Consider the following 25478-nt stretch of genomic DNA (forward strand, 5'->3'; position numbering starts at 1 on the left):
CAATTCACACTAAGTTTATTACCTGGCAGCATTTAGTGTAAAAGCTGTGACCTACAGAGGCTAACAGAATTATAGTGTTTAGGTATAAAAATACAAGCAGCCAGACTCTCGTGTTTATGGCCAGCATGACTATGACTTATGAAAAGCACTAATTAGCAGTACCAAGTTCTCAGAGTTCTTCATCATTCATTCATTCAACAAATACTTACTAGCTGCCCACAATTTATCAGGAATTGGGCTAAGTGCTAGGGCTAAGAGTGAGTTAATATGCCCAGTACCTATCTCTCCTCTAGGAGGATAGACAGTAACAAAAATAAAATGATAAAAGACAAAATGTAAAACTGCATTTGTGATATGTGCCACAAAGAAGGGTATGTGTTACTTTGAGAACCAACAATGGTGGATGTGACTTAGGGAGGTCAGGAAAGCCTTCCCTGAAGAAATGAGGTTTAGGCTGAGAGCTAAATGATGAACAGGAGTTAAGAAGGTGAAAATAGAAGGGAGAAATTGTTCGAGAGAGAACAGTTTATGCAAGGTTCCAGGAAGGATGATCAGAAGAAAGAAATCAGAGCTATAGCAATGAGAATGAGAGAGAAGATAGTTCAGGTAGAGATAGGGTCTATGAAGGACCTTGTGGGCTGGCTATAGTAGGGATTTTGATCTTGGCCTAAGAGCGAGGGAGAGCCCCTAAAGGCTTTATAGGGAAAGGGGATGTGATCAGATTTACATTTTTTTTTCAAGCCACTGAGGTATGCACAACAGACTAAAGAGAGACCAAAGCAGGCAACCATAGTTGTCCAAATAAGAGATAACAGAGTTCAGATGGGCACGGTGGCTCACGCCTGTAATCCCAGCACTTTGGGAGGCCGAGACGGGCGGATCACAAGGTCAGGAGATGGAGACCATCCTGGCAAACACGGTGAAACCCCGTTTCTACTAAAAATACAAAAAAATTAGCCGGGCGTGGTGGTGGGCGCCTGTAGCCCCAGCTTCTCGCGGGGCTGAGGCAGGAGAATGGTGTGAACCCGGGAGGCGGAGCTTGCAGTGAGCTGAGAGCCGGTCACTGCACTCCAGCCTGGGAGACAGAGCGAGACTCTGTCTCAAAAAAAAAAAAAAAAAAGAGATAACAGAGTTCTTCCTGGTTGTAATGGTAAACGTAACAAAAGGAAAAATCTATTGGCAGGGAGTAAGAAGCAACATATATAAATATTACTTTGGCCAACAGGAAAATCCATTTTTAGGATACTGCCGATGTGACCACTACAGATAAAACGTTAAAGCTTTTTGTAAGTTTTATAGTACAGTGTCAGTTAATTCCCTTTTAATCTGTTTTTTAGTGCTTTATGGGTATACATAGGCCTGTACTTTTCACATTTATATACAGGCCCTATACAGTTAATGATTACGTTTATCAATGCCACTCTGGTACCTGTATCATTTCTCTAGTCTATCATTAGCAACAAATAATATATATTTAGTGCCCACTGTAAATGGGATCGTGCCAGCCTTTAGAGTTGTAAAGAAACATTAGAAATAGTCCTCATCTTCAAAAAAGCACATACGCTAGCTAAATAGACAGGGCTTAGCCCAAAAAGCAAATAAATCACTAGGTCTTCTGCAGCCTACTACAAGGTAGGTTTCATTTTGCCACTATTATAAATGGCTTTTAGTAAGTTTCAAAGCATGTGTGGTTTATTATAGTCATTCTGAAGTATTAGCACTTTAAGAAGGGTTTGGCTGCTTTTTAAATGAGAAGAGTCGAATAGAGACTGACTTTTGCCAGGAGAGATTCTGAGAAGATGAATTAGATTTAAAGTAATAGAAGAAAAGAAAGCAAAGATGACTGAAGAATACACCTGTAAGCAAAACAATATATAGAATGTTTACATTTTTAAAAAGTTCAAAACTAAGCAAAACCAATTCACATTGTTTAGGAGTACAGAGTAAGTGGGTTATAAACATAAAGAAAAGTAAGAAAATAATCACCATAAAAATCGGAATAGTGGATACTCCTAAGGGGAGGGAGAGGGTTCTGACTGAAGAGGACATAAAGAGGGGCTTTTGGGATGCTGGCAGTATTCTATTTCTTGACCTGGGTGGTGTTTTTACATAGAGATTTACCTTTAAATTCTTTCTTAAGCTATATATTAAAATATATATGTATATTGTGTATACTTCTTTATGTATACTTATGATACAAACGCTTTGTAACAAGAGGGTCTGTGACTAAAGAAGACAGAACTTTGGGCCTTAAATGCTATTCTGACTACACACTAACATGGGAGTGTTAACTAGGAAATTAGCACCCTTTCCAGCCAAAACAATCTTTTATCGTATTTAATGACAAAATATACTTCAGTGGGAGCCAAGTTATTGATGGCAGTGAGGGAAGCAGGAGTAATGGTAGGGCTGAGCATAGACACAACGGTTGAGAAACAGTTTAGAGAAAATCCAGGATGAAGATTTGGCTAGAAGCAAAAGGACAAAGTAAAGATGCAATTCATAAAATCTCATTTGGAAGGACAACTAAAGATAAGCCCTATCCAGATGGCAGAACATAAAGGACGACTTAAAAGGAAGAGGCAATACTGTTTGATTACAAAGAAATTATTTGATTACAAGTTTGGAGAAGTAGGCAATAATTAGTACTTAACTTATTATTTGTTTTAATGGACTATTATGCTTAAGGAAGTATCTGATACTTTAATAAAGCAACTAAGGTTATCAAGATTAAATTAAATAACTATATATTCTGGCTGGGCACGGTGGCTCATGCCTGTAATCCCAGCACTTTGGGGAGGCTGAGATGGGTGGATCACCTGAGGTCGGGAATTCGAGACCAGCCTGACTAACATGGTAAAACCCCCTCTCTACAAAAATACAAAAATTAGCCTGGCATGATGGCGGGTGCCTGTAATCCCAGCTACTCAGGAGGCTGAGGTTGGAGAATTACTTGAACTTGGGAGGTGGAGGTTGTAGTGAGCCGAGATTGCACCACCACATTCCAGCCTGGGCGACAGAGCAAGACTCCTTAAAAAGCAAGACTGTCTTAAAAACAACAACAACAACAAAAAACAGGGCCCGGCGCAATGGCTCACACCTGTAATCCCACCACTTTGGGAGGCCGAGGTGGGCAGATCACGAGGTCAGGAGTTCAAGACCAGCCTGGCCAACATGGTGAAACCTGGTCTCTACTAAAAATACAAAAATAAGCTGGGCATGGTGGTACATGCCTGTAATCCCAGCTACTCGGAAGGCTGAGGCAGGAGAATTGTTTGAACTGGGATCCAGGAGGTGGAGGTTGCAGTGAGCCGAGATCGTGCCAGCCTGGGCTACAGAGCGAGACTCTTGTCTCAAACAAACAAACAAACAAACAACTATATTTTATGTAATGAATTTCAGGTGAAGAAGCTGTGTTAAAATTTTGGCTATTTTAAAAATTTGGCTCATCAGAAGACAGTCACATTCTTGTAACTAAAACTGATTCCAGGGGGACAGCCTTGTACCCCTTAACCGAAAATATTGACTTGACATGATTGCCACTAAAAATCACTGTTAGTTCCTTTCTCTGAATAGTTGTCTGTTCATCTGTTTATCTGTCTATCCATCTATCCATCTATCCATCCATCCACCCAGCCACCCAGTATTTATCAAATTCCTACTACTGTTTTTAGGTAGTAAGCATATACTAGTTCTTGAGAATATAACGACAAATAAGATAGACATAACCCCTGTCTTCATGACACTTGTTATTTAGGGAAAAAGACATATATAAAGCAAAAAATCATATATGTAATTGTTTTATTACAACTGTGATAAATGCAACAAAATATAAGCACAAAATGTTATGAAATCATAACGTATTGATTTAGGGGTGGAGGCTTGAAGAGTAAAGGGTATCTTGCAAAAGTAACACTTAAGGTAAAACTTGTAGGATGAACTGACAGGGATGGGGATGTAATGTGCAGAATTTCCTAGGTGGGGGGAATAGCATATACAAGGCTCTGAGGCAGGAAAGAGCTTAGCATACAGTGGAAATGCACAAAACTCAACTTCAAGCTCTTAACTTTTTTTTTTTTTGAGACAGAGTCTCACTCTGTTGCCCAGGCTGGAGTGCAATGGCACCATCTCGGCTCACTGCAAGCTCTGCCTCCCGGGTTCATGCCATTCTCCTGCCTCAGCCTCCTGAGTAACTGGGACTATAGGCGCCCGCCACCATGCCTGGCTAATTTTTTTTTTTTTTGTATTTTTAGTAGAGATGGGGTTTCACTGTGTTAGCCAGGATGGTCTCGATCTCCTGACCTCATGATCTGCCCGCCTCAGTCTTCCACAGTGCTGGGATTACAGGCATGAGCCATCGTGCCTGACCAAAGCTCTTAACTTTCTTATACTACTTTAATAGGTGAGCCAGTTGATATAAATACCACTGAATTGAATAAAGCCTAGGATTCTGGAACTGGCTTTTCAGCAATGACTATTTGCTTCTACTGTAGATATCATTTAATTTATAGAAAAATCACTGAAACCAAGCTTATTTTACAAGCAATAGGTATGTATAGAGAACATGTTGAGTTCAAACTTTATTTTATTTTAGTTTTTTGTAGAGACGGGGTCTTGCTATGTTGCCTAGGCTGGTCTTGAACTCCTGACCTCAAGCGATCCTCCCACCTTGGTCTTGCAAAGTGCTAGGATTACAGGTGTGAGTCACCATGCCATGCCTAGAGTCCAACCTTTCTTAATCTGATCTATCTAAACAACTCTTTTAAGTACTTACAAAATAAACTGCTCCAAAACTTCCATGTCCAATTTCATGCAAACCAATAAAAAGTTCCTCAGGATCATCTTTGTAGAATAGATCGGCAATCTCTGGGTCCTTCAGCACCCCTTTACGCATGATGGCCAGTAGAGCAGGCACTCTGCTTTTTGATATCACAGTTAGCTTTATTTCTCATTGACAATTTTTTTTGGGGGGGCGTAAATCTTCAGTACCTGTAGAAAAATAAGATTTGCCATCAAATTATTTCTAACACATTTTACTTGGTGGCAATACAAATACATGCAAATATTAAAAAGCCTCTTGATCTCACAACTCAACAACAAAAGGACAAAAAAACCCAAATAAAGAACAGGCAACGGCCAGGCACGGTGGCTCATGCCCGTAATCCCAGCACTTTGTGAGGCTGAGGAAGGCAGATCACCTGAGGTCGGGAGTTTGAGACCAGCCTGACCAACATGGAGAAACCCTATCTCTACTAAAAATACAAAAAATTAGCTGAGTGTGGTGGCGCATGCCTGTAATCCCAGCTACTTGGGAGGCTGAGGCAGGAGAATCACTTGAACCTGATTCAACCTGGGAGGTGGAGGTTGCGGTGAGCCAAGATTGTGCCACTGCACTCAAGCCTGGGTAACAAGAGCGAAACTCTGTCAAAAAAAAAAAAAAAAAAATGGACATAGGATTTGAATAGACATTTCTCCAAAAAGATACACAAATGACCATTAACATATGATAAGATCCTCAAACATCATTAGTTATTAGAGAAACGAAAATTAAAACCACAGTGAGATACCATTGCATACTCACTAGGATAGTGATAGTCAAAAAGTAAGATAAGTATTCATGAAAATGCTGAGAAATAGAACCCTCCAACACTACTGGTGGCTGTGCCATTTTAGAAACAGCCCCGCAGTTCATAACAAACTTAAATATCGAGTTACCATTTATTTGACCCAGAGTTTCCACACCTGAGAGAAATGAAAACATATGTTCACACAAAAACTTGTGCACAAATGTTCATAGCACCATTATTCATAATAACCGGAAGATGGAAAAAGCCCAAATGTCCATTAACTGATGGAAGAATAAACAAAATGTGGTATATCCATATAATGGAATATTATTCAGCAATAAAAAGGAACGAAGTATTGGTACAGGCTGCAACATGAATGAACCTTGTAAAAATTATGTCAAATGAAAGTAGCAGTCACAAAAGACCACACATTGTATGATTCCATACACATACACACACACACACATATAATTTCCAGAATAGGCAAATCTGTAAAGACAGAAAGTAGATTATTGGTTACTTAGAGATGGGGGGTTTGGAGGGTGATAACTAAAAGGTACAGGCTTTCTTTTCAGGGTGATGAAAATGTCCTAAAATTGACTGTGGTAATGACTGCATAACTGTGACTATACTAAAAATCATTCAATGATACATTTTAAGTGAGTGAAGGGTATAGAATGTAAATTCTATTATAGAGATATTACTAAAATTCATTTTGGTGTAATTAATGTTGAAATAATAATGGTTGGTAGTTATTAATCGATACTATGTGCCAGGCAGCACTAAAACCTTACATATATTATCTCCTTTAACCCCTACAATAGCTTCATAATATAATGACTTTATTATCTTAATTTTATAGAACCAACTAAGACTTTCACGGGCTAAACTACTACATGGTCAGAAAGCCAGTATTTGTCAGGACCGCAATTAAAACTCAGATCTAACAGCAAAGCCCATGCTCTTGATTGACGTGCGGTATATTCCTATAGAAATACAGGCAATTAAACAATTCTTTACTGACTACTAGAAGAAATTACTATCACTTGTAGGCTAGGCTAAATGCCCATGTAAAGAGGCAAGTTATTGTGCTGCTACATAAAACATTCTGAAATCAAAGTTTCTATTAATAAAAGGGTATCATTTTGACATGTTCATATTGATCTGCCAATAGTTACATACATTTATTTGACATAGATTTTTTATTTTTTGAAAAATATAGAAATGTTAAAAATCATCTATATTTTTCATTTTAAACAACCTCTGCCCTCATACCCAGATAATCATTTATTTATGCCAACATTTCAACTTATCACAGGATAGTCTGTATTTCTTCCTTGACCAGCTAGATAACCAAGATAGAAATTTGGCTTTGGTCAATAAAACTATTTTTCAAAACATGGGCCAGTGGGTCTCATGCTAGGAGAAGAGGAAAAAGAAAGTAATTAATTAAAGAAGTAAAACTGATAGTAATAAGAGGTATTTTTTTCTTGAGACATAGCAGCCATAGGTGACAACATACATTACTTCATAGAGTTAGTCTAGTCATTTCACTAGTATACATAGATCATCAACCTAAGGATCTACCCCTTTCCCCAACTCATTCTTTCATTCAACAAATACTGTTGAATGTTCACTATCTGCCATACCCTGTACTGAGTTTTGGAGGTAGAAGGGGATGTGGTCCCTGTCCTTAAAGGGCTTAGGAGTCAAATGGACTTATAGACACTAAATTATAAGGACACAAATGGTAAAATGGTTGTAACTGATTGGATTATGAGGGGAAAGCAATTATTTTTTAATATAAGGATATTATAGGGTGACCCAGCCTGTTTTTGACTTAGACGTGAAAAAGCATGCCTTTTTAGGGAAAATAAAATTAGTTCCTTCAATATGAATTGTACGGGAGAGCTGGAAGGAGAACACATGAAGCTGGTGTTGAGCCAAGAAAAACTGCAAAAGGCCCTTTAAACCATATTAAGAAGTTTAGACTTTATCCTGAGGGAAAGGGGAACCACTGAAGGTTTATAAGGGAAAAAGGATCCCTCCGCCACCAATGCACCTGTCCTAGGCAGTCATCCTGCCAATCCATGGATGCCAATAATCAAGCATGAAGTTACTACATCAATACTACTGGGAAAGTAACTGAAATCCAGCTATGTCAATCAGGTGAAGGAAAGCACAAAATAAGAACTCAAAAAGTGGCCAAGAGTGGCGGCTCACGCTTGTAATCCCAGCAATTTGGGAGGCCAAGGCAGGTACATCATGAGGTCATGAGGTCAAGAGATCAAGACCATCCTGGTCAACATGGTAAAACCCCATCTCTACTAAAAATATACAAAAATTAGCTGGGTGTGCTGGTGTTCCTGTGGCCCCAGCTACTACGGAGGCTGAGGCAGGAGAACTGCTTGAACCCGGGAAGCGGAGGTTGCAGTGAGCCGAGATCGTGCCACTGTACTCAAGCCTGGTGAGGACAGAGCGAGATTCCATCTCAAAAAACAAAAAGTTCAAAAAGTGTTTTGATTTTATTGCTTATGTCTGAGAACAACAAAAAAAGACACAACGGATTAAATCAAAGATACGCCTTTTTGGAGACTATGCATAAAACGCAAATTATGAGACTGTGTTTAAGAAAACCAAAAAGATCTATGAACAAAACTTATGATAATTAAAATATTTTCAATCACCAAAACACATTATAAACTTTAGAATATTTTGGCTTCCATGTGAATAAAGCTAAGTGCTATGGATTTGGGGGGAAAACACGGATTACAGACTAAAATCATTTTATGAAGAAATAAATATTTAAATGTAAAAATGAGACCATAAAAACTTGTAGAATAAATTACACGTGAATATTTAATTACTTAGCAAGATACCACAGGCAAACCCACAAACTAAAAATCAATAAGCTTGACTATATATAATTAATAACTTCTTTATCTTAAACATGTAATGAAGGGAATTCTGCTTCTAGCCAAGATGGAGTAACAGGGGCTGGATTTATTACCTGCCACCGGGAACAATTACAACACTGGACAAGGCCAGGCACGGTGGCTCATGTCTGTAATCCTAGCACTTTGGAAAGCCGAAGTGGGCAGGTGGCTTGAGCCCAGGAGTTCGAGACCAGCTGGGGCAACAATCTGCATCTCTATAAAAGATACAAAACCTTAGCAGCTGGGTATAGTGGTGTACGCCTGTAGTCCCAGCTACTCAGGATGCTGAGGTGGAGGGACCACCGGAGCCCGGAGGTCAAAGTTGCAGTGAGTCAAAATCATGCCACTGCACTCCAGCGCAGGCAACAGAGTAAGACCCTATTCTCAAAAAACAAACAAACAAAAAAACACTGGATAGAACATATAAATGATGGTATTTGAAGGCAATGGATATCAGGCAAAGAAAGACAATGATCCCTGACAGAAGACAAGCAAATGATGTAAGCCATCAAATGTTTGAGCTTAAGGCCCTGGGAGAATTTCTAGGCCATGGTGCCAAGAGGGGAAATCCAGTTAGAGCCTGGTGAACTCCCTGAGTTGAGGAGATAAAGATGACAGTCCGGGATGACCAAGGTGGGTAGAGTTGCCAAGTAGAAGAGAGCAGCACAGAAACGGGATATGGAGATTTGCATAGGGTTCCCCTCAAGTCTTCAGCTGAGCACTGATTAGTGTATGCATATGAGAAAGCTACCTTAGACCAGGGGAAAAAACGATCTGAAAGGAATAGAGACTGCAGTACCTACAGCTCAAAAAGGCTGTGAATAGCACTCGTTCCCCCTAGCCAGGATAAAAAATCTCGTAATTCACAGAGCATTCTGAAGGCTACTCACAAGAGTCTTGCCTTCATAGTAGGGACCCTAAACTAAATGCTGCTCTGTGATGCCTAACAAATTTTATTTTATCTGTTTTTTATTTGTGAGACAGGGTCTTGCTCTGTTGCCCAGGCTGGAGTGCAAGGGTACAATCACGGCTCATTGCAGCCTCAACCTCCTGGACTCAAGCGATCATCCTGGCTCTGCCTCCCAAAGTGCTGGGATTACAGGCATGACCAACTGCGCCTGGCTCTAACAAATTTTAAAATCAAGACCTAAAAGGATGAAATTATTTCCAAGTAACTTAACTGTGTTCCAGAACAAAGTCCAAGGATACTTAAAGGAATATAAAAATATCCAGTATCTAAAAAGGTAAAATTCACAATATCTAACACTCCACAAAAAATTACCAGGTATGCAGAAAAGCAGGCAAATATAATTCATAATGAGGAGAAAAATAATTGAAACCAAACCATAATTGATATAGATGATATATGTTAAAATTAGTGGTCAAGGACATTAAAACATTTAACATAGTTGTATTCCATACAGTGAAAAGGTTGGGGAAAATATCAAACATGTAAAGCAGACACAGACAAAATATAAAGCAGAGACAGATTCAAAGTAAACCCTTATTTTATGCATATATATATGTATTCATTTTGAGATGGAGTCTCGTTCTGTCGCCCAGGCTGGAGTGCAGTGGTGCAATCTCAGCTCACTGCAACCTCTGCCTCCCAGGTTTAAGCAGTTCTCCTGCCTCAGTCTCCCAAGTAGCTGGAATAACAGGCATGCGCCACCACATCCAGCTAATTTTTGTATTTTTAGTAGAGACAGGGTTTCACCATGTTGACCAGGCTGGTCTCAAACTTCTGACCTCAAGTTATCCACCCGCCTCGGCCTCCCAAAGTCCTGGGATTACAAGTGCGAGCCACCACACCTGGCCCTCAAATTAGACCTTTAGAGGTGAAAGCTACAATGTCTGAGATTTAAAAATCCTCTGCATGGGAAGCATAGCAGAGGAGACTGCCAAAAAAGGGGCTACTGAACTTGAAGACACAACAACAGAAACTATCCAAAATAAAACAGAAAAAAGACTAACAAAAAAAACCAAAAAAAAAAAAAAAAAAAAAAAAAACCAAAACAGTGAGCTGTGGAACATCTTCAAGTGGCCTACTGTATGTCTTAGTGGAGCCCCTGAAGGGGAGGAAAGATATCAGGACAGAAAAAAATTATTTGAGGAAGTAATAGTGGAGAAAATTATGAATTTGATGAAAAGTATAAACCCACAGATCCAAGAAGGTCTCTGAACCTCAAGCACAAGAAATACAAAGAAAATTATATCAAGGTACATCATAATAAACTGCTCAAAACTTGTGATAAAGAGAAAATCATAAAAGTACCCAGAGAAAAAAGGCATGTTAAATATAGAATCAGGAAGGAGGCAAGGATGTTTACTCACAACACTTACATTCAACATTGTGCTGGGGCTGGGTGTGATGTCTCATGTCTGTAATCCTAACGCTTTGGGAGGCCAAGGTGGGAGGATGACTTGAGACCAGGAGTTTGAGACTAGCCTGACCAATATAGCAAGATCCTCTCTCTTTACAACACCAAACCAAACCAAACAAAAACATTGTGCCAGATGCCGTAGAGGTGCAGTAAACAAAAAAGAAACAAAAAAGCATAAAGACTGAAAAGGAAGAAGTAAGACTTTTTATTGTCAAACAACATAATCATCTGTCAAAAACTTCAATGGGATCTACAAAAGCTACTAGAACTTATTAGTTTATTAAAAAGTACAGAAGATCAATGCATAAAATGATTACATTTCTTTTTTATTTTTTTGAGACAGAGTCTCACTCTGCCCTCTGTCACCTGGGCTGGAGTGCAGTGGCACGATCTTGGCTTACTGGAACCTCTGCCTCCCGGGTTCTAGCAATTCTCGTGCCTCAGTCACCCAAGTAGCTAGGATTACAGGCATGCACCACCATGTCTGGCTAATTTTTGTATTTTCAGTAGAGACGGGATTTTGCCACGTTGGCCAGGCTGGTCTCAAATTCCTGGCCTCAAGTGATCCACACACCCTGGCCTCCCAAAGTGCTGGGATGACAGGTGTGAGCCACTGTGCCTGGCCTGAAATGATTGTCTCTGTGTATGAATAAATGAAAATCAAGGCCGGGCACGGTGGCTCATGTCTGTAATCCTACCACTTCGGGAGGCTAAGGCAGGTGGATCAAGAGGTCAGGAGTTCATGACCAGCCTGGCCAAGATGGTGAAACCCCGTCTCTATTAAAAGTACAAATAATTAGCCAGGCATGGTAGTGGGTGCCTGTAGTCCCAGCTACTTGGGAGGCTGAGGCAGAGAACTGCTTGAACCTGGGAGGTGGAGGTTGCAGTGAGCTGAGATCGTGCCACTGCACTCCAGCTCGGGCGACAGGGCGAGACTCCGTCTCAAAAAAAAGAAAAAGAAAATCAAATTTAAATATCATAGTAGCATAAAAAATGTGAAATAGGGCTGGGTGCAGTGGCTCACGCCTATAATCCCAGCACTGTGGGAGGCTGAGGTGGGTGGATCATTTGAGGTCAGGAGTTCGAGACCAGCCTGGCCAACGTGGGGGAAACCCTGTCTCCACTAAAAATACAAAAATTAGCCAGGTGTGATTACAAAAACAGCCACGCCTGTAATCCCAGTTACTTGGGAGGCTGAGGCAGCAGAATCGCTTGAAACTGGGAGGCAGAAGTTGTAGTGAGCTGAGATCGTGTCACTGCACTCCAGCCTGGGTGACAGAGCAAGACTCCGTCTCAAAAAGAAAAAAAAAAGGAAAATACTTAGGGATAAATCCAACAAACGATATATAAGACCTGTACACTGAAAATGACAAAATAATAATGACATAAAGACATAATGAAGGGATATACAGTGTTTATAAATCAGAAGACTCAACATTTTTCTTTAGAAATAGAAGTTGAGAAGTTTAATCTAAAATTTATATGAGAATTCAAAGGACCCAGAATAACCAAAGCAACTTTGAAAAAGGAGGACAAAGTTGGAGAGCTAGCATAAAATAATCTCAAACTTTATTATAAAGTTATAGTTATCAAGACCGTGCAATACTGGCACAGAGATAGACAAATGGCAATCCGATGAAGAAATAATTATCTTCAATGAATGGTACTGGAAAAATTGCATGCAAATATACAAGAAAACAGATATATTTGGTCCATACTAAAAACCTGTATAAAAACTGACTCCAAATAGATTACAGAATTAAATGTAAATCTACAATAATAAAACTTTTAGAAGAAGGTACAGGAGAAAATATTTGTGACCCCGGGTTAGATAAAAATTTCTTAGTTAATAACCCAAAGCACAATCCATCAAAGGAAAAATTCATAAATTAACAATGTCTGCTTTTTGAAAGATACTTGAGAAAATCAAAAGACAAGCAACATATTGGGAGAAAATCTTTGCAAATTATGTCTCATAATGGAACCCCTGGATCCAGAAAACATAAAGAATTGTCAAAACTTAATAATAAGAAAATAAGAAAACCCAAGTTTTTTAATGGACAAAAGATTTGAACACAAGCACTTTACCAAGTGAGATGGATGCAAAAGAAAGATGCATACTATCACTACTCATTAGGGAGATGCAAATTAAAACCCATGAGAGGCGGCAGATCACCTGAGGTCTGGAGTTCAAGACCAGCCTGGCCAACATGGTGAAACCTCGTCTCTACCACAATACATAAATTAGTTGTGTGTGGTGGTCAGCGCCTGTAATCCCAGCTACTCGGGAGGTTAAGGTAGGAGAATCACTTGAACCCGGGAGGTGGAGGTTGCAGTGAGCCAAGATTGCACCATTGCACTCCAGTCTGGGCAACAAGAGCGAAACTCTGTCTCAAAACTCAGTCTTTTTAATGTTAGCCATTAACATATGGAGTGACTGTAACTTTCATACACTGCTGGTGGGAATGTAAAATGGTAAAACACTTTGGAAAACATTGGGCAGTTTCTTAAAAAGTTAAACATACACCTATCATATGATGTAGCCATTATACTCAAGTATTTACCCAAGAAAAATGAAAGCATATGTCAATACAAAGCCCTGTATGCAAATGTTCACAGTAGCTTTAATAGCCAAAATTGGAAACAACCCAAATGTACCTCAACAAATGGATAATCTGTGATAAATACAACGGACTGTCACTCAGCAATAAAATAAACTACAGATATACACTACAATATGAATCTCAAAATAATTATGCCGTGTACAGACAAAAAATAGTACATACTTTATGATTTCATTTATATGAAATTCTAGAAACTGCAAACTAATTTAAAGAGATAGAAATCACATCAAATGTTACCTGGGGGATGCGGGTGGCGATGGCAGGTAAAAAGGAGTAGGTAGGAAGGGTTAAAAAGGGGCATGAGGAGGCTTTTTGGGAGTGATAGTAGATATGTTTATTTCCACTATGTTGGTGGTTTCACAGATATATACCTGTTAAAACAAATTATGCTCTTTAAATATGTTCACATTATTGTTGTAGAAAGATGTAATGTACCAAGTTGAAATGAATCTTGGTGTGGTAGATCATGCTTGTAATCCCAGCACTTGGGAGGCAGAAGCAGGAGGATCATTTGAGGTCAGGAGTTCCAGGCCAGCCTTGCCAACATTGTGAAACCCTGTCTCTACTAAAAACACAAAAATCAGCTGGGTGTGGTGGCACACGCCTATAATCCCAGCTACTTGGGAGCCTCAAGTGGGAGAATTCCTTTAACCCAGGAGGCAGAGGTTGCAGTGAGCCATCATTGTGCCACTTCACTCTGGACTGGGAAACAGAGCGAGACTCTGTCTCAAAGAGAAAAAAAAAAAAAAAAAATTAAAAGAAGTAGAGAAAATTTTTGCAAAATATTTGCCAGTTAAAACCTATTCGGGGCCAGGCGTGGTGGCTCACATCTGTAATCCCAGCACTTTGGGAGGCTGAGGAGGGCAGATCACGGGGTCAGGAGTTTGAGACCAGCCTGGCCAACATGGTGAAACCTCGTCTCTACTAAAAATACAAAAATTAGCCGGGCGTGGTGGTGCTTGCCTGTAATCCTAGCCACTCAGGAGGCTGAGGCAGGAGAATTGCTTGAACCCAGGAGGTGGAGGTTGTAGTGAGCTGAGATCGCGCCACCACTCCACTCCAGCCTGGGCGACAGAATGAAACATTGTCTCAGGAAGAAAAAAAAAAGCTATTCTGAATATCAGAGGGGTAAACACACACACACATACACTTACCTACAAACTCAAAAGAGACAGGTAGGAAATTAAAAAAAAAAAACAACCAGTAGTGTCCATTTAAAATATGAAACACGTAACTTCACTAATGATCAAATAAGTAAAAACGGAAATAATATGACACCTCATTTCACTGACCAAATTGGCAAAATAAGAGGAAAAAAGATACTTTTTTTTTGGTAAGGGTATAAGGAAATAGTTTTTTATACATTGCTTGAAGAACAGGATGGGTATGCCCTTTGACCTAGTAATACACTTTTGGGAATTCATACAAGGCAGTTTCTTGTTTGTTTGTTTTGTTTTAGCAAAAGAGGCGAGGCATAATTAGGGAAAGCACAGAGGGAATACGACAGTGCATATGGGAAACGTGACTTCTCTGACCTATAAGTTTGGGTTTCTTTGTAGCTTGTGTTTTATCTGAAATTAGGTGTTGAAATTTTGGGTAATTTTTTATTTCCTTCTTTTTGTTTCTATGTATTTTCTAAAAAATTTTTTTTGCAAAGGCTATTACTTCTGTAATTAGAAGAAAAGTGATACAAAACCTTCTAGGTAATTTCAAATCTAACTATAAAGTACTGCAAAAAAAAAAATCGCAATTTATATATTTCCAGAAAATAATTTGACAATAGGAATCAAGAAAGTTTAAGTAAGCTCATTTCTTTTAACCAAATAATTCTCCATATTGTAAACTATAACTGAGAAGAAAAAAAATTTTTAGGAAATAAATAGAAGCTCAAAGATTATTATTTTTATTTTATTTTATTTATTTTTTTTGAGACAGAGTTTTGCTCTTGTTGCCCAGGCTGGAGTGCAATGCATGATCTCAGCTCACCGCAACCTCCACCTCCTGGGTTCAAGAGATTCTCCTGCCTCAGCCTCCCCAGTAGCTGGGACTACAGACATGCACCACCACTCCTGGCTAATTTTTTTTTTTTTTTTTTTTTTTGTATTTTTAGTAGAGACGGGCCTTCTCCATTTTGAGCAGGCTGGTCTCAAACTCCTGATCTCAGGTGATCCACCTGCCTTGGCCTCCCAAAGTGCTGGGATCACAGGTGTGAGCCACCGTGCCTGGCCAAAGATTTTTATAAAAGAATATTTTATCCCAATTTTATTAATATTTTTACTTTCCCTTTTATTTTTCTTTCAAAGATAAAAATTCATCCAAAAACCCAGAAAATATTATTTTTTTCCATTTCTTAGGAGAAAGCTAAGTTGTATGGACAATACCTTTTTGTGTGTGGCACAAAATATTCCATATTGCTCAGATTCATTTTAGCAGCAATCTTCTTTTTTCTCTTTTATAACTTCAGTCCTTTGTATTTATGATGCAACCTATGGAAAAAGAAGAACAAAATACATAATTACCAGCAAAATTAAAGAATCAATAATTGCTCATGTGGTAGTTTTACATATTTACAAATGTAATATTACAAAGTTAAAATTTTATCTTCATCTGTTTGTGGATGGCAAATTTAAAAGGTAAGATGCTCAAAACAAAGACGCAAACTACTCTTCCACAGGCAGTATCTGGGAAACAAATGTGTTGTTAGATTTAAGAATCTATATTGAGGCTTCCACTGGTTTGTTTGTGTCCAGGGTAACCTAATAGAGGCTACCAGTAGACAGCACTAATCTGATAGCATGCGGTAATGCTACTGATTCTCTGTCAGTAAGGCTTCTATTTTGAATTGCTTTTCCAATAGACATGATGATTAGCATTGATTACTCTACCTTTCCTTTCCTAGGCTCTCCTATAACCAATCTTCCACATTTTCCGGGTGATGATGATGATGATTTTTTTTTTTTGAGACCGAGTCTCGCTCTGTTGCCCAGGCTGGAGTGCAGTGGCATGATCTCAGCTCACTGCAACTTCCACCTCCCAGGTTCAAGCAATTCTCCTGCCTCAGTCTCCCGAGTAGTGGGATTATAGGCGTCTGCCACTACGCCTGGCTAATGTTTGTATTTTCAGTAGAGATGGGGTTTCACCATGTTGGCCAGGCTGGTCTTGAACTCCTGATCTCAAGTGATCCACCCACCTTGGCCTCCCAAAGTGCTGGGATTATAGGCGTGAGCATGATTATTTTTAAATTATCTATTAAAGAAGTACATGCCCAATGTAAAAACCTGGGAAATACACACTATTAAGAAAAATTTCCGGCACCTATAATCCCAGCTACTCACAAGGCTGAGGCAGGAGAATCGCTTGAACCCGGGGGGCAGAGGTTGCAGTGAGCCAAGATCGCACCACTGCACTCCAGCCTTGGTGACAGAGTGAGACTCCGTCTCAAAAAAAAAAAGAAAGAAAAAAATCCATAATCCTATCCAGGCAAAACTCCATTAACAATCTGGCATACTTTTTTCTCCATGCACGTATTTATTTCTGCCTGCATTTTAAAAATGCAGCTAAGATCACATTATATGTATAATTTCATAGTTCACCTCTTTTATCTAACCCTATGACTATTTTGCCATGTCACCAAATACTGTTCACAAAGGTCATTTTAATGACTGCTTAATGTCTGTCTTATGGAAGAGCTGTAATTCATTCACAACCATTTCTCCACAATCAGAAACCAAGGCTATATTCAACCTTGTGTTGAACTATTGAAAATTATCGTGGCTGGAAGATCTTGGTGCCTATTACTTATCTACATTTTGGGGGCTTTCTTGAGAATGGCTTTCTAGAAGTAGAATTACTGGGTCAAAGAATATAATAATTTAAAACCTACATCTATTGGAATAATTTTTAGATGCTTGACTAGCATTGTAGATGAAGGCCTTACAGGAAAAAACTAGAAAAAACTATGGACTTCCGTTTTCACATTTTTCTTGCTGAGAATATCCCACTCTTGTCTCATGCCTATACTTATAAACTGAACGTTTTCATTATTTTTGTTACTCCTTCCAATTCTGTCTGTGGCTGTGGAATGCTTTAGATTAATTGGTAGCTAAAACTTGCTTGAATTCAGCATCACATTTTACCTAACCACTAACCAATCAATAACTGCAATGTTTGTATGTCTACTCTGCTAATGTAGTCTGACTACAGCACCAATAAACTAAAATATTCCTTATGACATCATATGAACACTAGTTGCTAAATTTCTAAGAAAGTAGTTTCAGCCGGGTGGGGTGGCTCACGTCTGTAATCCTAGCACTTTGGGAGGCCAAGGCGGGTGGATCACCTGAGGTCAGGAGTTCGAGACCAGCCTGACCAACATGGAGAAACCCCGTCTCTACTAAAAATACGAAATTAGCCGGGTGTGGTGGCGCATGCCTGTAATCCCAGCTACTCGGGCAGCTGAGGCAGGAGAATCGCTTGAACCTGGGAGGCGGAGGTTGCAGTGAGCCGAGATCACACCATTGCACTCCAGCCTGGCAACAAGAGCAAAACTCCATCTCAGAAAAAATAAAGTAGTTTCAAATAAGGTATCTTACAAATCAGGAAACATTCATTCCTATAAAATAGTTTTCTTTCTTTCTTTCCCTCCCTCCCTCCCTTCTTTCTTTCTCTCTCTCTCTCTCTCCCTCTCTCCCTCTCTCCTTTCTTTTTTTATTTTTTGAGACAGAGTCTGGCTCTGTCGCCCAGGCTGGAGCGCGGTGGCAAGCTTTCAGCTCACTGCAACCTTCCCAGGTTCAAACGATTCTCATGCCTCAGCCTCCTGAGTAGCTGGAACGACAGGTTCGTGCCACCATACCAGGCTAATTATCCTCTCTCTAAATAGTTACTAACTCTTCTTACATAATTAATTTTCTTTCTCTCTCTCTTTTTTTTTTTGAGACTCAGGCTGGAGTGCAGTGATACAATCTTGGCTCACTGCAACCTCTGCCTTCCGGGTTCAAGCGACTGTCTCTGCCTCAGCCTTCCAAGTAGCTGGGATTACAGGCGTGCGCCACCACGCCTAATTTTGCATTTTTAGTAGAGATGGGGTTTTGTTATATTGGCCAGGCTGGTCTCGAACTCCTTACTTGAGATGACCCACCTGCCTTGGCCTTCCAAAGTGCTGGGATTACAGGCATGAACCAGTGCGCCCAGCCCACTTTTACATAATTTTCTTAAAATGCATGCATACTCTCTTCATCTTTGGTTGCCAAGCTCTATATATGTTCTAAAATTATCTAAGACTTCTAGGAATTAAGCCTTCTCAGTTTTATCTTTTCTTTGTTTGCTTTTCTGCTACAATATTGCATTGCTATTGAGGCTGAAGACAGTATTCCTGAAGTTCATCCATTAAACCTAAAGGATATTTTCAATTTCTTCCATTTTACTACCCCCACTTCCTTCTTTATAAATGTCTCTTGGATCCCATGAAACTGTCTTCTGTTTTTCCAAATTATTCTGGTTACACTTCCTCTTCTCTCTGATGTCTAAATGAATGTGTTCCTCTAAGGATTTCCCAAGTCCCCTGTGTGACTGCAAGCTGCTATCTTAATTTCTGCCCATTTAATGGTTTTAAGTAATACTGTGTCACCAGACAGTACTGACAATTATTCCAAGCCCCAGTCCCGTATTTTCAAATATCTATTTGGCTTCTCCCCTAAATGGCTCACATACACCTCCCATTAACTCCGTTCTCTTTCCCCGTCCCTGACATTCAATTAATCCCCAATTTCTGCTTCAAATATTTCTTTTGGCCTGTTTTTCCATTTCTCTGGCATCATATGCTCTCTCCTTTTCTCCTCCTCTTACAGCCTCTATCTGTTCTGGAATTCGAAAAACACTATTACCATAATCATCTTTCTAAAGCATGGTTCAGATAATATCATAGCTCTGCTCAAAATCCTTCAAAATCTCACTACTTCCTATGGGATAAAGAATAATAATAATAATAACTTTACCTAATGAACATTCAAAGCTGGCTTCAAACCACTAGTCTAACCTAAATTTTTAAACTTTATAAAATCAGGAAAAAATAAATTCCATTCAGTTACATTTTTATATATACTTTGTATTTCATTTCTCACTTGGTCTTTGTCCAAGTTGTTTCTTCTGCTTATAAGGCCCAAATCCCAACTATTCTCACAGTCCAGTTCAATGTCACCTCTATAAAACCGACTATTTTCTCCCTTTGCTTCCATTTTCAACACACATAGTACTCTAAAACTGGATGGCAAGTGGTTCTTCAGAGAAGGATAATTGTCTAAGTCCACATTTGGATTAATCATTGTAACCCCTGACATTTTTAAAAATAAAAACAGCATTATTGAAATATAATTCACCTACATACACTCCACCCATTTAAAGTGTACAATTCAGTGGTTTTTAGTATATTCACAGATATGTACAACCATGATCAACCAGTTATTTTTAGAACATTTTCATCACCATACATACACACACAAAACCATACCCTTTAGCTATTACCCCACCCTCGCCCCACCCCATTTCCTCCATTCCTAAGCAATTTACTAACATACTTTCCATCTTTATAGATTTCCTTGTTCTGGGGATTTCATGTAAACAGAATCAAACAATATGTGGTCTTTCATGACTGGCTTTTTTCACGCAGCATGTTTTCAAATCCAATGCATAGCATGAATCGGTATTTCTTTTTATTGCCAGATAATAGTCCATTGTATGGATGTATCACATTTTATCAGATGATGGACATTTGGACTGCTTTACCTTTTGGCCATTATGAATAGTGCTACTAGAATTATTCATGTATAAGTTTTTATGCGGATATATGTTTGCATTTCTCTTGAGCATATACCTATGAGTGCAAATGCTGGGCCCTACGGCTTCTTTAAGTAGCAGATATTCCATAAAAATCTGATGAAATCACCTTCCCTTTTCCATTTCAATCTTAGAATTAAAATGATCATTCAAATTAATCCTTTCCCCAAAAGATAAACAAGAACATTTTTTCTTCTAAGAGGATAAGATGAAATAACAGGCATAAAATAAGTTTTTCCCTCTTCTTTGACCTCCTGCAACCTCAAGTATTACATTTATAGTGAGAATGTAGAACTGCGCCAAGAATGTAGTATTTCAGGTTTTAGGCCCTTGGGCCAAATAAACAATCCAACTAGCTTGGAGTAGAAGATTTCATCAGAGATGTGCAATTAATTATCTTCACAAACACTTCTTTATTCTTAGAAGTGGAAACCTTCTAACAATGGTAATCAAGTAAATTATTTCTCACAGACATTCTAACTTAGTATAAGAAAGAACACTGGTGGCGCATGCCTGCAGTCCCAGCTACTTGGGAGGCTGAGGCATGAGAATCACTTGAGCCCAGGAGGCAGAGGTTGCAGTGAGCCGAGTCACTCACGCCACTGCACTCCAGCCTGGGTGACAGAGCAAGACTCCATTAAAAAAAAATGAGAAAGAAAGAGAGAGGGAAAGAAAGAGAAAGAGAAGAGAAGAGAAGAGAAGAGAAGAGAAGAGAAGAGAAGAGAAGAGAAGAAAAAGAAAGAAAGAAAGAGAAAGAAAGAAAGAAAGAAAGAAAGAAAGAAAGAAAGAAAGAAAGAAAGAAAGAAAGAAAGAAAGAAAGAAAGAAAGAAAGAGAAAGAAAGAAAATGAGTTGATGGGTGCAGCACACCAACATGGCACATGCATACATATGTAACAAACCTGCACATTGCACACATGTACCCTAGAACTTCAAGTATAATAATAATATAATTTAAAAAAAAGAGAAAGAAAGAAAGGAAGAAAGAAACACTTGATAGAAAGTGGAAATATAAATATTTTAAATAATTTTTCCGTTCCCAGAAACTTCAAGAAAGATGACTCATGGAAGATCTTAGTTGTGTTTCAATATTTTTCTCAACAATAATGTTCTTCTCAACAATGTTTTTCTCTAGCAGCACTATCCTGGAGCCAGTGAATTTGAAAACTCCACAATATTTCAGTATTAATAAAGTAAATAAGAATTAGAATGTTTCATACTGGAAAGAATTTTAAAGAGACACCATTTCAACTCCTTTCTTTTTATATTCAATTTCAGAAAAGTGAAGCATCACATCACACCTATGTGGCAACATTATCCCCAAATTAAAATCCCGGACTTCTGGCCAGGTGCAGTGGCTCACGCCTGTAATCCTAGTACTTTGGGAGGCCGAGATGGGAGTGTTGCTTGAGTCCAGGAGTTCGAGAACAGCCTGGGCAACACAGTGAGACGCCCGTCTCTATGAAATAAAATACAAAATAATTAGCTGGGCGTGGTAGCACGTGCCTGTAGTCCCAGCTACTTGGGTGTTGAGGTGGGAGGACTGCTTGAGTCCAGGAAGCTGAGGCTACAGTGAGCTGAGATTGTGCCACTGCACTCCAACCTGGGTGACAAAGTAAAACCCTGTCTGAAAAAAAAAAAAAAAATTCAGGACTTCTGATTTTCCATTACAGGAAACATTCTCCTGAACCATGCTGCCCTAAGTCACACTTTATTATTTTGGAGGGTAATCAAGAAAATTTTAAATTTAATGTAAGATTGAACTTCTGTTATTATTCCTCCCAAGGATCTCAGAACACTTAAATATATGGTGCTAGATTTGGTTCTTATGGGACTGCAGAGTAAACAAATTTGAGGGCCTGTTTAAGAAAAAAACAGGGCCAGCACGGTGGCTCATGCCTGTAATCCCAGCACTTTGGGAGTCTGAGGCAGGTGGATCACTTGAGGTCAGGAGATCCAGACCATCCTGGCTAACACGGTGAAACCCCATCTCTACTAAAAATACAAAAAATTAGCCGGGCATGGTGGCACACGCCTGTAGTCCCAGCTACTCGGGAGGCTGAGGCAGGAGAATCTCAGGAGGCAGAAGATGCAGTGAGCCAAGATCGGCACCACTGCACTCCAGCCTGGGCAACAGAGTGAGACTCCATCTCAAAAAAACAAAACAAAAAAAAATAGGTCAGGCATGGTGGCTCATGCCTATAATCTCAGCATTTTGGGAGGCCGAGGCAGGTAGATCACTTGATGTTAGCAGTTCAAGACCAGCCTGGCCAACATGGCAAAACCTGTCTCTACTAAAAATACAAAAAATTAGCTGGGCATGGTGGCGCATGCTTGTAATTCTAGCTACTCAGGAGGCTGAGACAGGAGAACAACTTGAACCCAGGAGGTGGAGTTTGCAGTGAGCCAAGATTGTGACATTGTATTCCAGCCTGGGTGACAGAGCAAGACTTTGTCTCTAAATAAATAAATAAATAAATAAATTTCTCACTTAAAATTAAGTATACAGCCTTAGACGAAGCTGGTACAAAGCTCTGAAACATGCTTCACAGTTGAAGTCACATAGTTAGGACTAGTTGAGTATTTGGTTTCTTCCCCCGCTTCCTTCCACATGACTTCCCATAAGACTTGAAGAGAATTGTCCAAAAAAAAAAAAAAAAAAAAAAAAACCAGCAAATTTTGTTTTAGTTGTTGTTCCTGTTTGCCACCAATATTTAACTATTATCCTGAGGTATGAAAACTGCTTTTAAGCTACTTTGACGTTGAAAATGAAACTAGATGATAGTTGCTTTTTATGCCACTATGATTCTATAGCCCAACTGTGAACATATATCCTCACGTTTAAGAGCTGAAAAAGGACTGTAGTGATCATCTAATTTCTACTTGGCAAATAATGCAGAAGTAGCTGGGGTTTTGAGGATCATAATAATGATAACCTTCAGACTACTCCTGGGTCAACTGACATTATATGAAGATTCTTCTAGTCACTCTTTAAGACTTTATCTATGTAGGCTCAAAAGCAAATTATTTTGATTTCTCATGGAGTATTATTTTCTTTTTCCCTTAAAAAAAGAAGTTTAGGATAAGAGACAGATGAGAAAGTAGACGCCCCATTGGATCTCTTAAATTTAACACTGAATATCTTTTTTATTTTTATTTTTAAGACAGTCTCGCTCTGTTGCCTAGGCTGGAGTATAGTGACACCATGTCAGCTCTCTACAACCTCTGCCTCTCAGGTTCCAGAGAGTCTAGTGCCTCAACGTCCCCCCCAAAAAAAAAAAAAAACCCATAAATTTTTTTTTGTTTTAGTAGAGATGGGGTTTCACCATGTTGGCCAGGCTGGTCTCAAACTCCTGGCCTCCCAAAGTGCTGGAATTACAGGCGTGAGCCACCACATCCAGCAACACTGAATATCTTTGTTCTGTCTGATACTTTGATATGAGGCCAGTAATTTGAAATCAATTATGCATCTACTTCAGAAAAAATGGCACCTCACATGAATCTGAAAATTAAGACCAGTATAAAAATGGTGGTGATGTGTCTATATAAATCCCAAATTATTCTAAAATATTTGACCAGGTTTTTAAAGTCTTCATTTTGCACTATAACTTTTTTTTTTCATTTTAAAGAATGTTTTATGTTTTAGAGAGACAGGGTATTACTCTGTCACCCAAGCTGGAGTGCAGTAGTGTGATCACAGTTCACTGTAGCCTCAACCTCTGGGGTTTAACCAGCTCTCTTGTCTCAGCCTCCCAATTAGCTGGGACTACAGGCATGTGTCATCATGCCCAGCTAACTTATTTTTTGTAGAGATAGGGTCTTGCTATGTCGCCCAGGCTGGTCTCCAACTCCTGGGTCAAGCAATCCTCCTGCCTCAGCCTTCCAAAGCGCTGGGATTACAGGCATGAGCCATTTTGCCCGGCTGCCCCATTATTCAGTCTTTTTTTTTTTTTGAGACGGAGTCTTGCTCTGTCGCCCAGGCTGGAGTGCAGTGGCACCATCTCAGCTCACTGCAAGCTCTGACTCCCGGGTTCACACCATTCTTCTGCCTCAGCCTCCCGAGTTGCTGAGACTATAGGCACCTGCCACCACGCCCAGCTAATTTGTTGTATTTTTAGTAGAGATGGGGTTTCACCATGTTAGCCAGGATGGTCTCAATCTCCTGACCTTGTGATTCACCCACCTCGGCCTCCCAAAGTGCTGGGATTACAGGCATAAGCCACCGCGCCCAGCCCATTATTCAATCTTATGCCCCAATATTCTGTTGTTATGTATTGAATACATAATGTGAAAACTTTGCGTAACTGTAATATGCAGTAATTTGCTCTTATGAATTCTCAAACATGATTAATAATCATTCATATCTCTTATTTTAAAAATCCTCACAGATCCCTAACATTTTCTGAAGTCACTTTAAGTCATTTACTTTACTCATTTATTCATGTATCATTCATTTGGCAAATATTTATTAAGTACCTAATATTCGTACAGCACTGAACAAGGCTTTGGGTTCTTTCCTGTTCTCATACAGCTTATATTCTAGTAGAGAGAGATAGAAATATTTATACAGGAAGTATTAATAAATATAAAGAGAAATATAAAATGAAACAGGGCCAGCAGGCAGGATAGAGCTCTCTGATAAGGTAAGAGTTGAGCAGAGACCTGAAGGATGAAGGAAGTGAAGGAGAATGCCCTGAAGGTCCTGGCAAGGAAGAGTGGTACAGGCAGAGGGAAAAGCAAGATTGTTTTGTGTACTCCAGAAAACGCCAGAAGGCCAGCGTGGGTAAGGGAAAGTGAACAATGGGGATGTACTAGGAGAAGAGATAGGGCCTTTCATAACAGGATGAAGATTTTGGATTTTATTATAAGTGAGATGGGAAGCCACTGAAGCATTTCATGAGAGATGCCACTTCTGTGTTTAAAAGGATCACTCTGACTATTCTGTAGGAAACAGACTGTACAGAAGCAAGGTTAAAAACACTGAGACCGGAAAGAAGCCATTGCAAAACTCTCAGAAAGCAATCATGGCAGCCAGCACCAAGGTGCTGGTGGTAGAGGTAATAAGAATTGGTAGAATTCCAGAATAATTGAGAAGGAACAACCAAATGGGCTTTGCTGCTTTGATTGGAATATGAAAG

At 39.4% G+C, this 25478-nt stretch overlaps 1 protein-coding gene across 6 annotated transcripts in view; it reads right to left on the reverse strand.

Annotated features, from left to right (window-relative positions):
- TAOK3 (TAO kinase 3) overlaps positions 1-25478 on the reverse strand; it is a 226053-nt gene that overhangs the window by 98402 nt on the left and 102173 nt on the right. For all 6 annotated transcript variants that reach the window (XM_023204435.2, XM_023204461.2, XM_023204442.1 and 3 more), the window contains exons 2-3: positions 15893-15997; positions 4775-4989 (exon numbers count right to left, since the gene is read on the reverse strand). In XM_023204435.2, coding sequence (XP_023060203.1) covers positions 4775-4894 — 120 coding nt within the window. In that variant the 5' untranslated portion in view covers positions 4895-4989; positions 15893-15997. The remainder of the gene's footprint in view (positions 1-4774; positions 4990-15892; positions 15998-25478) is intronic.

Source organism: Piliocolobus tephrosceles, chromosome 10 (genome assembly GCF_002776525.5).
Source record: "Piliocolobus tephrosceles isolate RC106 chromosome 10, ASM277652v3, whole genome shotgun sequence".
NCBI classification, from domain to species: Eukaryota; Metazoa; Chordata; class Mammalia; order Primates; family Cercopithecidae; genus Piliocolobus; species Piliocolobus tephrosceles.